General features: G+C 48.3%; 1 protein-coding gene across 14 annotated transcripts in view; it reads left to right on the top strand.

Moving 5' to 3' along the window:
* The window catches only part of PLXNA4 (plexin A4), a 516,957-nt gene that overhangs the window by 302,440 nt on the left and 197,785 nt on the right, over positions 1-16,732 (top strand). Inside the window, exon 4 of one of the 14 annotated variants that reach the window (XM_064289720.1) lies at positions 3,475-3,549. The exons of the other annotated variants lie outside the window; for them this stretch is intronic. Coding sequence (XP_064145790.1) covers positions 3,475-3,534 — 60 coding nt within the window. The 3' untranslated portion in view covers positions 3,535-3,549. Of the gene's footprint in view, positions 1-3,474; positions 3,550-16,732 lie in introns of those variants that run through there. 14 annotated transcript variants of the gene reach the window in all.

Below are 16,732 nucleotides of genomic sequence, written 5' to 3' on the forward strand. Positions count from 1 at the left end.
GTGGAATCTACCTCCCAACACAAAGCTGGTAGCCTCATGGTGAGTGAAGTAGCATCATTCGTATTAAAGAGATAAAAACACTCATCATCTCCCTGAAGGAGCGGGAGAGCAGTGGGATGGAGACCCCAACTTCTAGTAAAAAGACCAGACTTAATGGTCTGACTGAGACCAGAGGGATCCCGTAGGTCATGGTCCCCAGACCTTCTGTTAGCCCAAGACAGGAACCATTCTCCAAGCCAACTCTTCAGACAAGGATTAGACTGGACCACAAGACAGAAAATGATACTGGTGAGGAATGGCCTTCTCGGATCAAGTAGACACAGGAGACTTTGTGGACAGCTCCTGTCTGGAGGGGAGATGTGAAGGCCGAGGGGGACAGAAGCTGGCTGAGTGGACACAGAAACACAGGGTGGAGAGAAGGAATGTGCTCTCGTTAGGGGGAGAGCAACTAGGAGTATATAGCAAGGTGTATATAAGGTTTTGTATGAGAGACTGACTTGATTCGTAAACTTTCACTTAAAGCACGATAAAAATTAAAATAAATAAATAAAATAAAAAACCCTTCCTTGAAAATTAATTAATTAATGAATTAACTAATCTTGCTTCTCAAAAAAAAAAACACTCATCATCAAGGTCTTTTCACGGGCTCTCCAACTTGGAGAAATGGAGTAAGGATTGTTTTCTCCATTTTACAAGTCAGATCACATTTGTCCCCACCTCAGAAGCATGTCATAGTTCTCCTTGGCCTGCAGAGTAAAAGCCGTGCTTTGAAGACTACTCAAGGGTCTCCTATACCTGCGTCCAACCTACCATCCTGGCCTTCTCTCCCACTGTGTCCCTCTGAAGCCCCACGCCCTAGCCACAGCTCGCCGCTCACCACGTGCTGCTTCCTCCACCCCTGCCTTTACTCATGCCAGCCCCACTCTAGGAAATGTTCTTCCCCACACCAGCTAAAACCAGTCGCTTTCAAGTAGATTCAGATTCTCCGTGATCCCTTGTATATCAGAGTAGACCTGTGTTCTCTAGGGTTTTCACTGGCTAATTTTTTTGCAAGTAGATTGCTGGGCCTTTCTTTTGAGCCATATCTAGGTGGACTCGAACCTCCAGCACACCACCCAGGGGCCCCATCTTAATATTTACCGCATCCTGAGAAGACATTACACCAGGTGCGATTGGGTCAATTCTGACTCATAGCGATGCCATGTGTGTCAGGGTAAAACTGTGCTCCATAGAGTTTTCAATGGCTAATTTTTCAGAAGTAGTTGGCCACACCTTTCTTCCAAGGTGCTGCTGGGTGGACTCAAACCACCAACTTTTTGGTTAGCAGCCAAGAGCATTAACTCTTTGTACCATCTAGGGACACCTCTCCCCTACAACTGCTGCTATTTAAGCCATATTCCTCCTTTAAAAATCAGCTCAAATTGCCACTCCACCATGACACACCTCCTCAGAATTAATCACCCCTTTTTTTTTTTTTTTCCTCTTAACCAAATGGTTGGCAGTTCAAGTCTACTAGGCGCTCCTAGGAAACCCTATAGGGTCACTATGAGTCCTAAAGGACTCGATAGCACTATTTTTTTTTTTTCCCCCTCTGTGTGGCCACACACAGCCTGGATTTGCATATTCTTCACTCAGGAGGCGGCTTGGTGTGAGGGGAGAGGATCAGATTGAAAATCTGGACTCCACCACTTATGTCTGCCTTTGGGCATAGCATTTAATATCTCTGAGTCTTAGTCATGCAGTGGTTAAGCCTGAGGCTGCTAACCAAAAGGTCGACAGTTCGAATCCACCAGCTGCTACTTGGAAACCCTATGGGGCAGTTCTCCTCTGTCCTATAGGGTCACTATGAGTTGGAATCAACTCAATGGCAACAGGTTTGGGTTTTTTTTTTTTCTGTCTGAATTTATTTATATTTGAAACTTGAGTAAAAGTGACTGTCTTCCTTATCTCAGTGGAATATGGCTCACTTCTTAATTCAACAAATGTTTATTGTACACCTACTATGTGTGATACGAAATAAGTTAGAAAGGCAATGTGAAACAGCTTTCTAAATTGTGTTTTGTATTTCCATTGTTTTAGACAATAAGCCCTTGAGGGTGGAGACAAGCCACATTCCCTTGAAATCCTATGCTTCTCCGTAATAACTGTTCACACAGCAGGCTCTCGACTAGGGGTCAGCCACTGAGTGAGCTAGAGAAAACGGGGCACACCCAGAGGTCACACACAGCAGGCATGTGTGAGAACCCTTGTGGCACTCTGTTTCCAGGGTCCCAGTCACAGAAATGTCACCCCTGCTCTCGGCACTCCAACCCACTCATTGTAGGAGCCAATGGAACAGTCAGGCAAGAGGGACCAAGGAGAAAGAGCATGGTTTCCCATTGGATAAACCACATGGCAAGGAGGATGGAGGGTAGGACTATTCTTAATTACCTGACACCTTTATATATGTAGTGTCTCTAATAAAAACCCTCCGAAGTGCTTGCCATCCACTGGAGGCTAAGGAAATAATTACTTGCTTAGCAATCTGAGAGGAAATTAAGTGACGTGAGACAATTGTGCTCCTGGCTTCTTTTTGTTTCTCTTTTGCTCATGGAACGCAGCAAGCTGACGTGATCAGAGCCATACTGGGCTGAGGGGGAAGCAGGATATTTCCCTCAGGGCTCATCCCTGTTCTACCTTGAGAGACCAGAAATGCGCACTGCCTAGGAACAGAAGCTGAAAGTCTAGTTCATGGACTCCCATTTGTGACCCGGATGGAGGGGGGCTCTGATCTAAGACCAGAGGTCTCTTGATGTAGATAAACCAAAAAAACCTGTTGCTAGCGAGTCAACTCCGACTCATAGTGACTCTGTAGGCCAGAGCAGAACTGCTCCATAGGATTTCCAAGGCGGAAGCTGACTGCCACATTTTCCTACCAGGGAGTTGGTGGGTCTGAACCTCTAACCTTTCAGTTAGCAGCCCAGTGCTTAAAACCACTGCACCACCAGGGCTCCTTTGTGATGTGGATTAAGAAAAAAAAATCAATTCTGACTCATGGTGACCTTAAAGGGCAGACTATAACTGCCCCGTAGAGTTTCCAAGGAGCGCCTGGTAGATTCGAACTGCTGACCTTCTGGTTAGCAGCCAAAAATACGGATACCAGAGGGTAATTCTGTAAAGTCTCGCCAAACTTCCTTGAGGTTCCCCAGCCCTTGGCTCCTCCCCTTCCCTTCCTCATTCCCCCAGTCTCCTTCCTGCTAACTGGGGTGAACATTGAAAGGTCCCAAAAAGCAGAAGGGAGCCGGCGACCCCTGGTGGTTGGCATTGGCATGAGGCTGACCAAAAGCTCTTTGTGACCAAAGCAAAGGTTTGTGGAGGAGAAAAGCCAACTACATTCTCAACCCTTGGGGTGTACTTCATTTTATTTTAAATCTTAGATCCATGTGGAAGATAAACCCTGAGCTTTTTTTTTTTTTTTTTTTTTTGTAATGGTAGATAAATTTGGATTCTGAAAATGGCGTAGACTTTGGAAAGAAATTCCTGAACCAGCCCTAAGCAAAATGGTGAGAATTATAAGACAAAACTGGTCTTCCCTTTGGTTTCTCTACTCTTCCATTCTGACCCATCGTGGTTCACATTAGCCTTTCACTGGGGTCCCCCACTCACTGGGCGCCCCCATTCTGTTCACCCCCCTGGAGCTAACAAGTATATATTTATAGTATGTCTCATATTTGAATCTGGACCATCCAAAAAACCCAAACCCATTGCTGTCAAGTCGATTCCGACTCATAGCGACCTTATAGAACAGAGTAGAACTGTCCTATAGGGTTTCCAAGGAGCGCCTGGTGGATTCGAACTGCTGACCTTTTAGTTAGCAGCTGTAGCTCTTAACCACTACGCTACCAGAGTTTCCAATCTGGACCATAGGGAGCTTCTAAACTTGTCACCTTGCTGATGATGCCTAGAGAGATTGGGTGAGCTGGCCGATGCCACAGTCAGCCACAGCCAGGCTAGGACTGGACCTCAGGCTTCCTGGTCCTACCGAGGCCAAGGCCTTTCACTTCATCAGCCTGTATCCCTCCCCAAAGATTAGTTCCCCCTCCTTCATCGTATTATTTATATCTTATCAAATACTCCTTCTTGTTGGTAGTTGCTATTGAGTCAGTTCTGACTCATGGCAACCTTATAAGTAACAGGATGAAACATTGACTGGTCTGGTACCATTTTCATGGGCCGTTGGTATGTTTGAGTCCACGATTGTGTCCATTGTGTATTTCAAGTGCCTTCTGATATAGGGGGCTCACCTGCCAGCACTGTATCAGGCAGTGTTCTGTTGTGATCCACAGGGTTTTCACCGGCTAATTTTCAGAAGTAGGTCACCAGGCCTTTCTTCCTAGTCTGTCTTAGTCTGAAAACCCTGCTGAAACCTGTCCACCATGGGTGACCCTGCTGGTATTTGAAGTACCGGTGGCCTAGCTTCCAGTCTCACAGCAATACATCATGAGCTACCACAGTACAATAGACTGACAGACAGGTGTTGGAAAAGATGCTTAAGCCAAAAAAAAAAAAAAGGTTCTCAAATACTGGAACTCAAGGATGGCGGTGACTCAGTAGGGAAGATACTCGAATAGGAGTGTGTCTTTCTTGTGCTTCTCAAAGTGACTGCCTGTTTGTATGTCAGTCTATGTGGGTTAAGACATTGAGCCTGTTAAAGCAGTTGGGATGGTAAACGGGGGAATGTTTTTATTTGTCAACTGAGTGAGTCCTTCACGGTTGTCTGGGAACAATATGAAGGGAAGTGGGAGTCTGTGACAGGGTGTTCTTCCTTTTCCCTGTTGACTTTCTACTCTGTAATCTATGAAATGTGTCAGACTTGACCCTCGGCACGAGGGTCAGAGGTCAGCTTGGTGCAGGGGTAGGAATCCTGGCTCTGGAAAGTATTTTTATGTTGGCATTGCATGTTCATCTCTGAAATGGTGGTGACCAAATGCATGTCCTCGGCGAGAACCTTGTCCTCAGGGACCAGTCCTGAATTTCTAAAGGCCACCAGCCACCATTGATTATGCCACAGTCACTTCCCATTCAGCACATCTCAGACACACTTTTTAAGAAATAGATATTTTATTCACTTCTGGTGGCAATATACACAACCAAACATACATGCATTCACGATTTCTCCGTGAACAGTTCAGTACCATTGGTCATACACTTCCCACAGTGCTGCCGGTCTCCTCTCTCTGCCCGTATTGTTTCATCACAGTTAATTTAGGCTCTCTGCACCTTTAAGGCCCAATCTGCGCTTTAGATGAACTGTTGTGAGTTTAAACTCGTATAGACAATCTTTATAAGATCGATATACTCAAGGCAAACATTCTTTATTAATTGGCCTAAACTCTTGTTTAGTTTAATGATGGCTTCATGGGATGGTTTCAGGTCAAGGTTTCAAGATTATTTCCAGGCATTAGATTCGGGGTTTCCCCCCAGTCTCAATGGATCCAGTTAGTCTGGTTCCCACATGAGCTTGAAGTTCTGTCCACTATTTTACTCCTTTTGTTCAGGATCCACCTGATGGGTCCTGGGTTAAAACATTCAGTGATGATAGCCAGGCATCCATTTCTTCAGACTCACACTTCGTCCTCCATCCAAATCAGTCTCCTTCCAAACTGCCTCTTTGTCAACATCTTGGTTTTCCAGGCCAAGTGACAATCCAGAATGGTCGCCGACTCTTCAAGTTCCTTCACCTTCTATGCCCATTCTCCCCCTGTATCCCCACTGCCTTCAGGATGGACCAAGATGAACACCACGTCCTTTCCTGTCCACCTCCATCCAATATAGGAGGCTATGTTATGAGAACATGGGACTTCCTATAGCAATAAGGGTTATGACCGTTTATGTTTCCATGTGGTCCCAGACTCCCACCATCCAATACTTTTTATCCCTCAGCATGTCTTCAAAGTACATTGAATAGTACATTAAATACCCAATTTACCCATTACTGTTAAGTCCATTCTGACTCATAGTGATCCTATAGGACAGAGTAGAACTGACCCATAGGGTTTCCAAGGAGAGGCTGGTGGATTCGAACTGTCAACCTTTTGGTTAGCAGCTGAACAATTAACCACTGTGCCACCAGGGCTCCAGTGCTTTAAATACATTTCATAAATAAAGCTTTGTGTAACCATTATTAGCTTAATATTGACTCTGGACTTGAGGAAAAATGATGGGGCCTGGGGGCTTGTTCCTGGGGTAAAGTATAGTAGACAGGGGAAAGGTTGGAGTTCAAAACCATCCATCCCCACCCAGGGTCAGCTGCAAAGGGGGGTGCAGGGCCAATTCCTGTCTCAAGGCCACCAAGAAGGACTGAAGAGCTTCCGTGAAGGGTGATGGAATAACTTGGGAAGGGATAAGGATGAGGGCTGAACGACGTGATGAACATAATGTCACTGAACTGTATATGTGAAGATGGTTGAAATGTCTAATATATATATATATATTTACAGCAATTAAAAAAAAAAAACAGTGACGTGCCCCCAGCTCCACTACACGCCTCAGTGTGGACGTTGCTGTGAGCACAAGCAAGGCTTCCCTCCCTCCCAGCCCAAGAGGCCACCAGACTGACCAGTGGTGTCATGTGGAACATGAGGTACAGAGAAATCTGTCCTGGGTGGAGCCCACAATGTAACTGCTCGCAGTCGCTTAGCTCTCATTCTGTGCCGGCGGTGTGCCTGATCCGTTGTGTCTCTAACTCGTTACAACTTCACCACAGCCAAATGTGGGGACACCGGTGACTGTTTCCATTTTATAAAAGCGGAAACTAGAAGCTGGAAAACTTGACTCAATCACAAAGTATCTTCATGGCAGAGCTGGGTTTGGAGCCCATGTTACTGGACTCCGGGATCCCTGCTCTTAACCACTGCACTCTATATATCATCCTTTGGGCAAGACTGGAAGTCACCATGCGTAAACCCAGAGTAATACTGGCCAAATGGATACGCGAGCATATTCATATTAATATGCTAATACGACATTAGCATGTTATATTAACTTAGTACTTATTCATATTCCAACCACTGACTCTGGTTTTCTTGGTTGCTTCCTCCCTGGTCTCAGTTTCCACATCTGAAACATGGGGAGAGAGAATCCTTCAGGAGCAAGAGCAGTGGCTGTGGGTTTTGCTCAATGCCTCGGAGACTAGAGATCAATAGTGTAATTGCTGTGAAACACATGGGCCTTGGTGATGCCACATAAATAATTGGAATAACTGTGGCCAGGGACAGAGAGGATAGTTTTCCAATATCTTATTTTAAAATGCGTTTCTCTGCAATTAACTCTTCACGCTCAGGCAGAATGAGCCTTGCACACGGCATGCGTTACTCTTTCTTTTTCTTTTCTTCGAGGCCTTTGCTCGGGTGCCTCCCTCCTCCTGCTGGCACTCCCTACAGGGTCAAAGGTCAGCCGTCTGGTTTGGGGGCACAGCCTTGGGCTCCTCCACCAAGGGCAGGGACAGCCTCTCTCCCAGTCTGCACAGTTTTCCTGGGGACTCAGAGTGGTCAAAAGACCCTTTGTGATATCCCAGCCCAGCTCCCGCCTGGCCCCTGGCCCCTCTGCTCCACATCTGTGCATTCCAGCTCTGTCTGGTGATGTCACCCTGGACAGGGACCCCTTCTCAGCTCCAGAATATTATGCCGGACCAGGCTCTTCCCCACAGTATCTTTGGGAAAAGATTTTTCTGACTGTAAACCATTCACAGGCCTCACCCCAGGCTCATGAATTCCTGGGTTCTCATTTGTAATCGTTCCAAGTGTCTCTTTCTCAAAGTAGTGGAGAGGAAGAAGGAGGAAAACTTGAGGAAGGACTGCCCACAGGTCCACGAGGCTACATGGAGTTAACGGCTGCTCCTCAGAGGCTCTCTAGGAATTGTTTACTAGATGATAATGAAGATGGAGGGAGCCCTGGTGGTGCAATGGTTAAGTGCTCGGCTGCTAACCAAAAGGTTGTCAGTTTAAAACCACCCAGAGGCTCCGTGGGAGAAAGACCTGGTGATCTGTTCCTATAAAGATTACAGCCTAGGAAACCCTATAGGGCAGTTTTACTCTGTAACACATGGGGTTGCTATGAGTCAGAATCGACCTGACAACACTTAATAACAACAAGGATGAGCATGATCACTATGGCTCACAGTGACACTAATTGTTGTGTGCATGTTACTGAGTACAGATTGGAGTCAGAAAACACAAGGGCCGGCCTGGGGCTCCTTCACTAGCTCTGTGGCCTTGGGTGAGACGAAGATGTAGCCCTGTGCTCAGGAAGCACATGGGGAACACTGGGTGAGCACACTAAGTGACCAGAGCTGTGACTAGGTATGTGTGGGTACTGTTGGTGCACACAGGAGGGGCATCTAGTTTAGACTGGGGGATGGGAGAATTTCTGGAGAATTCCAGAACAACACCACGCTGAGTCCTGTAAATGCTGCACGCTTCCCCGCTTACTTCTGGCCCCCATCATAGTCATAGCAACGTCTGAGATCCCCAGGAACCAGGGCTACTTTGAAACCTCATGCAGATCCAAGTGCACATGGGAGCCACCAGAGAACACTTGAATCTTGGCCAGTTTTAGGGCCTTGCAAGTCCATTATTGGTTCAAAGCAATGCTCAGCTTTTCAGCTCGAAGCCAGGGGGCTCCACTCTGACCAGTGAGTTTCCAAAAGGGGTGCCATGGCTGAGTGGCAGTGTTACCTCAGAGTGAGGGGCTGATGGCACTACACATCCTTGTCTGAGGGTTGCATTCTCCACCCTGGCCCTTTGAACTAAGCAAACATAGGCTGTGTTCACTGCACACAAACACACACAGTTGTCCCCAATGGCCCCTCTGCACTGTGAAAGGGTTGATGCCCTGGCAGCTTGATGAGCCTTCTGGAAGGGACCCAGAGCTGAGCTCATCAGAGAGAGCAGATGTCAAGGTAACATGCACTTGTCTGACGCTCCCCAGGTTATTTATTTGTCTAGGAAATTGCTGAACAGAGCCTAGGGGCTGAGCAGCCGACTCCTGGGTTCCTGCAGATGGCTTAGGACAGTATCTGCCAATGGGGAACCACCTAGGGCTGGCTGTGCGGCTGCCCTTGGTGTTAGAAAGAGGACGATGGTCCTTTAAGGACAGGACACCAGAGTATAAACTTGGGAGAGGGCCTCCCAGGACACTGGGACCCTTTGATCTTTTTCCATTGTTAATGGATCACATGCGTTCATTCATTAATTGGCTAAACATCTAGTAAGCAACTCTGGTCCTCACCGCTGCTGGGAGCCTTGCTGGGGTTGAGGGGGGCTGTTCTGTGCTGCGTTATCCTCCTCTTCCTCCTTCTCATCGTCATCATCTTCATCTTCGTGCTAATTAGCACGCCTACATACTAACCACAACTGTCAGTAACCAGTATGGATTGCCTACTCTGTGCCAGGAGCCGTACTAAGAGCCTCTCGCAGTCAGCCTGGTAGAAATTCTCATGCTTCAGCCGAGGACACCAAACCTATCTTAGAAATCCTGCCAGAGGTCACAGAGGTGGGTAATGGAATTAGGACGTCAGTTCAGCTGGGTCGATGGTGTTTGCCTCAGCACCATCCATCCATCCACAGGCCTGCCTGCGAGGTGCCGATCGTCCCACAGCTTAAACAGGGCCCCCTCGAAGCAGCGAGAGGAGAGACAATGGACTGCTATGCAAGTGAAGTGCAGGACAGGACGGGCTTAAAGGATGACGAGAAGTTGGAGTGGAAGCAGCACAGGAAGCCATGAGGGTGGGCAGGTGTGATGGAGAAGCCTTGGAGGAGGATCTGTACTAGACTTTAAAGGACTGACGGGCATGGGGAGGCCCCAGGTGGCACAAATGGTTAAGAGCTCCACTGTGAGCTGAAAGGTTGGTGGTTCAAATCCACCCACGAGTGCCTCAGTAGAAAGGCCTGGCAGTCTGCTTCCAAAAGGCCACAGCCTTGAAAACCCTGTGGAGCAGTTCTACTCTGCACACACGGGGTCACCAGGAGTCAGAATGAACTCCGCGGCACCCGGTTTGGTGCCTCGTTTGTTTGTGTCTGTGTCAGTGGGCACGGGTTGGCTGGAAGGATGCAGAGGGGAAACTGAAGAGAAGGGAAGAGGTGAGGGAACGGTGTGACCAGGACTCCGAGAGAGAATCAGATGGAGTCCTGGAGGAAACAAGAAAACAGCTGGTGAGAAAGGTGCAGTGGTTAAGAGATCAGCTGTAAACCAAAGGGTCAGCAGTTCGAATCCACCAGCCACTCCTTGGAAACCCTATGGAGCAGTTCTGCTGTGTCCTGTAGGGTCGCTATGTGTCGGACTTGACTGATGGCAAAGGTTGTGAGAGAGAGGGGGATGATGAGGAGGAAGGAGGGGGAGGAAGATGAAGAGGTGTTTCTGTGTGGGGGAGAGGCCGAGAAGAGGCATGGAGGCGGAGAGTTTGGCTTTGATAGGGGGCTGCTCGAAGGTGCTGGTAACAGTGTGCACAGGATGGTCCGAAGGCAGACATGATGGTGTGGAGGTGAGGAAACAGCTAGGAGCCCAAGATGGGATAAGGATCTGGACTCAGGAATCAAAGGACCAGGGTGGCATGAGGACTGGTAGAATCTGAATGTGAAGGGTTGAGGGTGGTGAAGCTCCTCTGAGCCTGGGGGAAAACCTAGATGGGGCCTGACTCTTCATTCAGTCAATGCCTAACCTTTGAATCTCTACTGACAGTAGGCTCTGCACTAGAAGCTTCCTTCCACTGCGTTAGGACCTGATGAGTTAGGACTCCTGAAAACCCTGTACCAGCTCACTCAGGGGTCCCTGTGTTTCCAGTCTTGTCTCCCTTTGCTTCCTTGGGCCTCCAGCTGGTCCTGGCTTCTCCTGGTTGCTGCCCAGCTGCACGAAGCAGCTGCCTTACTTTGCTCCAGAGGAGGCCAGGCTCCCAGGGTGGAGGAAGTGCTGACTGCACACCAGCCCCTTTGTTTAGAGCTCACCTGTTTTCAAGGGGCTTGAAGCACTTTCTAGACATTAACCCATTCACGACCACAGCATTGTAGGGGTCCAGGAGAGGGGATGGCCTCCCCATTTGGCAGGAGGTTGAGCTGAGCACAGAGAGTGGTAGGGAGGGGGCAGGAGGAGAGTGGCTTGGCAAAGTCATAGGATGAGGTGTTAGGAGTTGAGTTGTGTCCCCTGCAAAAAGGTGTGTTGAAGTCCTAACCCCTGGCACCTCAGTGTGACCTTATTTCGAAATAGGGTCCTTATAGATGTAATTAGTTAAGATAAGGTCATTATGGTGAGTCTTAATTTTTATTTAAAAAAACATTTTACTGTGCTTTCCATGAAAGTTGACACAGGAAATTAGGTTCCCCTTTGATAATTTCTGCACAAATTGTTCAGTGACATTAATTACGTTTTTCACAATGTGTCAACATTCTCTTTAATAGAGTCCATTTCCAGTACTCTAGTTTCCCTGCCCCCTTATCTTCTGATCTTTGCTTTAGGGTAATAGTTACGCTTTTGGCCTCCTATGGAAACCCTAGTGGCATAGTGGTTAAGTGCTATGGTTGTTAACCAAAAGGTTGGCAGTTTGAATCCACCAGCCACCCTTTGGAAACCCTACAGGGCAGTTCTACTCTGTCATATAGGGTTGCTATGAGTTGGAATCAGCTTGACGGCAAGGGATTTTGTTCTCATGTAGATTTTTTTTTTAAGTTTCTCATTCAAAAATTTATGTACGAATTGTTTTGTGATGTTGGCTACAATTCCCACATGTGTCAGCACTCTCCCCCTTTCCATCCCATGTTCCCTGTGTCCATTCGTCCAGTTTTCCTGCCTCTTCCTGCCTTCTCATCTTTGCTTTTGGGTAGGTGTTGCCCATTTGATCTTGTATACTTGGTTGAACTAAGAAGCACATTCCTCACATGCGTTATTGTTTGTTTTATAGGCCTGTCAAATCTTTGGCTGAAAAGTGGACTTAGGGAATGGCTTCAGTTCTGAGTTAGCAAGGTGTCCGGGGGCCATAGTCTCAGGGGCCCTCATGTTTTTATGACTGATCTCTTTATAAGAGAAGGAGAAGAGACCCAGAGGGACACACAGGGAAATGGCCATGTGAAGATTCAGGCAGAGACTGCAGTGCTGCATCTACAAGCCAAGGAACGCCAAGGATTGTTGCTGCCCACTAGAAACTAGGAGAAGGGCATGGAACAGTTTCATCCTCAGAACCTCCAGAAGAAACTTACCTGGCTGGTGTCTTGATTTCGGACTTGTAGCTCCAGAACTGTGAGAGAGTAAATTTCTGTTGTCTAGGCCACCCAGTTTGTGGCCATTTGTTATGGCAGCCTTAGGACACTAATACAGGAGGCAATAGGAAGTGTGGATGAGAAAATAGCCCATGGAGCTGCCCCTTCCCCTTTAGGCACTGGCTCTGCTGCTCCCCCACATCCCGCCAGCTTGACTCTGAGTCTGCTGCTCTTGCTGGGTCCCCAGAGACGTCTCTTCTCCTAGTGAGGCCAGGCTGTGGGGCACCACTTCCTCTCCTGTGGCTTGACCAGACCAGAGGCAGGAAGCTGGTTTCATCTTTCTCCTTAAGTTGCTGGCCTTCTGAACCACTCCTGGGTTAAACCAGACTCAGAGTTTCCAGGACATTCTTCCAGCTTCGGAGCAGTGTGTGAAGGTCTCTAGGTCCATGTTGGTGGAATGCCAACCTGAGCAGCCTGCTGTGGCCACAGACTCCTCCATACCCAGTTCCCTGCCTAGTTTCCTCCCTCAGATCTGATGTCACCCCTTTTCTAGTCTGCTTCAGACAGCCCAGAGCTGAGCAGTGGGTCCTCTTCTTTTTCACTGGCCTTAGGCAACCGTGTCAGACTTAGAAGCCCAATCTGTGAGCCACGTCTTTGGACCTCTCTCTCTGCAGAACCTGAGTTGCTGTTCCAAGGGGTCGAATGCAGTTCATGGAGACTGATTCACTTTAGTTGGCTCTAGAGTTATAATTGCTAACATCTATGGAAATTTAGGAGTCCCTGGGTGGTGCGAATGGTTAACACACTTGGCTGTTGACCAAAAGGTTGGAGGTTCAAGTCCACCCAGAGGCTCCTTGGAAGAAAGTCGTGGTGATCTACATCCCCAAAATCAGCTGTTGAAAACTATGTGGCTCACAGGTCTACTCTGACACACATGGGGTCGCCATGAGTCAGGCTCCACTTGACTGCAACTGTTTATTTTTTCTAATGGAAACTTAACTATCACCCCTCACTCTGCTAAGTATTTTACATGCTTGGACATTATCATACAATGACCCTAGGAAGTATTGCTATTATGACCTCTGTATTTCATATGAGGAACCCAAAGCTCAGAAAAGTAGAATAGATTGTCTAAGGCCACAGAGCTTCTAGGTGGCAGAGTTGGGATCCACACCCAGACTGTTTGCCCACAGGCTCAACCACTCATTCCTCTACCTACAAGCACCATCTTAGGGTCCAGAGGACCCTGGTCTTGTATGACATGGATGAGAGTGGTCCATCTGCCAAGCACCAGGGTGAGCTGACATGTGTAAAGTACATGGCATGACTCACCCTCCTGCCAAACGGACAGATGGTCAGTAAACCCTCTCTCTCTTTTTTTATATTGATAAAGTATCTTTATTGTTGTTGTTCATTGTCGTTGAGTTAGCTCCAGCTCATGGCGGCCCTACATATAGCAGAACGAAACATCGCTTGGTCCTGTGCCATCTTCCTGATTGTTGGTATGTTTGAGTCCATTGTGTCAGTCTATCTCATTTAGAGTTTCCCTCATTTTTGCTAGCCCTCTGCCAAATATGATGTCCTCTTTCAGTGATTGGTTTTTCCTGATGACATGTCTAAAGTAAACTGTCTTTTGATGGACTTCTTTTTCTGAGAGGAGGAGCAGTTGTCTGGCTCCTCTATGACCTGGGGGAAATGGCCAACCAAAGCCTTGGGAAACAGTCTACTCCAACACATGGTGTTTCCAGGGCTCCAGGGTGGCCTATTCACCAAGGCTGGACCACCATCTCAACACTGGTGGATGAGTTTCTTTGGAAAAGTGCAACAAGAGAGGCAGTCTGAAATACTTTGCACTTGAAATACGCTGTTCGTGCTTTTTTCTGGCACTTCCTTTATATCAACCATAGTGACTCTCCTTTTTATTTCTTTAGCATCATTTTCTCCTGGAGTTGTATCTTGTTCTTTGTGTCACCACCCAAGCAGGTGGAGGAGAGACAGCAATTTTGGACCATATGGCAACGTCCATGTGTATATATGTGTGTGCATATGTGTGTGTGAGTGTGTGTGTGTGAGTGTGTGTGTGTGTGTCTAATGGCTTCAACTGTGGCAACTCAGGCATAGAGCTATCTTTCCAAACCATTCATTCATTAACTCACTCATTCACAATAATGATTGCCTGCTCTGCATCAACGCTGACTCTGTGGCCGGAATTCTTCTTTCCTTCTGCTTCTTCAGTCTAGGGAGGCAAGATGCTGAGTGACTGGGACCAGGGCTATGTCGGCTGAAGCCTTTGGGGCCATCTAAAAACACTCCGTAAGTGAGACCAGGCAGTTCATTCATCTTCCCTCCTAAGGGATGGCACAGGGCAGCGGTGTGCCAGAGAAGACTTTGGCCATCTCTGTCCCCCCAAGACCCCTCCCCACTATTTCAGCCTCAGCAGAACACTGCAGAGAGCCACATGCTCACAGCTCTGAGAGGAGGCCCCCAGGGTACAGCCTGGATCTCTCACTTCCCTGGGTCACCTCATCTGTGCCCTCCTGTTGGGTTCTTGCCTCCCGACAAGGTCTCCGTGTTACAAACTGACTGGTTTGCATTTGATTTGCACAGGAGCCCCTCGAATTCTGGGCCTGTATGGAGGAGGAGCACCCTGTCTCAGGCTCTGGTGCCTCTGGGATGTGGGGCGTGGCCCTCCACCAACCTCTGTTCCCACCATGTGATGGAGGCCTGACAGCCTCCTGCCCCGTGCATTGGGTACTTTGACACACACCTTTGTGCTTGAGGGCTGAGGCTTTTGGTGGAAGATTCTAGAGTGGTTTCATCTGCTCCCAGGCTCTGGCTCCGGTCCCAGCTCCATGCCACTGCCTTCTAGATAGGACCCCCTCACCTGAGGGTCCCTGGGCCCAGCCCAGGTGCAGACCAGGTGGCAGGACAGGAAAGGAGACCAACAAGGAGAGTGTCAGGATAGGGCTGCATCTTTAATGAGGACGAGCGCTGTTTGCTCATTAGGGAGATGACTCCAAGCCAGTGGCAGCCTGGCTCTGGAGCGCAGCATCTGCCTGCTACTGGGAGACGGTGTTTATTGCTCAGTCCTTCAGTGGATGTAAATAAACAGCCCAGCCCAGATAATGTTCAAATAAACAAACCCACAGCTGCCAGGAGCTCCCTGGATGGCTGACCTGTGTGGAGGCCATGCTGCTGATGGTTTAATAGCAGTCTGTCTGGCAGAGCCAGCGCGCGTGGTGCCAGGGATGGAAAGGTGGCCGGCTAATGGTGGAGGGGCAGGGAGCCAGGTGGGCTGGAGGGAAGGGGCTGTGCTGCCCAGGAAGCTTCCAGCTGGAGAGCGAGTGTCCGGGGAGGACGGACGGAATGGGGATGCTTGTACATGGAGTGCGTGTGGACGCATGTACTCAGGTCTACATGCCTGAACCTGCTCAGCTACGTGTGTTGTTGTTGTTGTTGTTAGTCGCCATTGAGTTGGTTTTGACTTATGGCAACCTTATGTGTAACAGAACGAAACATGACCAGGTCCTGTGCCATCTCTGGAAACCCTGGTGGCACAGTGGTTAAGAGCTATGGCTGCTAACCAAAAGGCTGGCAATTCAAATCCCCCAGGCGCTCCTTGGAAACCCTATGAGGCAGTTCTACTCTGTCCTATAGGGTCTCTATGAGTTGGAATCGACTCAATGGCAACGGGTTTGGTTTTTGTTTGGTGCCATCTTCATGACCTTTGGTATATTGGAGTCCGCTGTTTCGGCCATTGTGTCAATCTGTCTCATTGAGAGTGTCACCCACCTCTAAGCTTGGGATGACCCTGCACTGATGATCGAACCAGCCAACATGTCCCCACACTGCACTCTGCTATAATTTCAACTATTTCTTTGTGGACTGGGGAATCTTTCCTAAGCTGTTCTTGAGTTGCACGCCTCCACCCTGAGTCAGGATTATGTTTCTATCTGACGAGAGGTAGACTGAACATGGCATTCTGTGTTCAAGTGAACTTGGCCAGGATGATGCTTTCTGTTGGTTCTTCCCTGAAATTCCATTTGGGTGATACTGACGTTGTGCTGGCGCCTTTAGCTGCCTTGGAGCACTGGGAGCAGTGAATGGTGAATCACAGATCTCCCTCCTTGGTTCTGCCTCTTACCTTGATCACATCCAGTAACTCAGAGTCCATCGTCTTACTGGTAGAATGTGGGTTGTTTTTCCCAGGGGTAGTTGGTCATTTGTTCAGTAACAGTTTATTGGGTAAGGGTCCCTGGGTGGTATAAGTGGTTAACATACTCAACTGTTAAGCAAAAGGTTGATGGTTCCAGTCCACCCAGAGGCACCTTAGAAGAAAGGCCTGGTGATCTACTTCCCAAAAATCAGCCATTGAAAGCCCTATGGAACCCAGTTCTGCTCTGACACACCTGAGGTCACTGGGGTCAGATGCAACTCACGGCAACTGGTTCTGAGTACTTATCGGGCACCAATCATGCCCTGGGTACTGTGCCAGGGAAGAAGGAATA

The sequence above is a fragment of the Loxodonta africana genome, chromosome 8 (assembly GCF_030014295.1).
Source record: "Loxodonta africana isolate mLoxAfr1 chromosome 8, mLoxAfr1.hap2, whole genome shotgun sequence".
Classification (NCBI taxonomy): domain Eukaryota; kingdom Metazoa; phylum Chordata; class Mammalia; order Proboscidea; family Elephantidae; genus Loxodonta; species Loxodonta africana.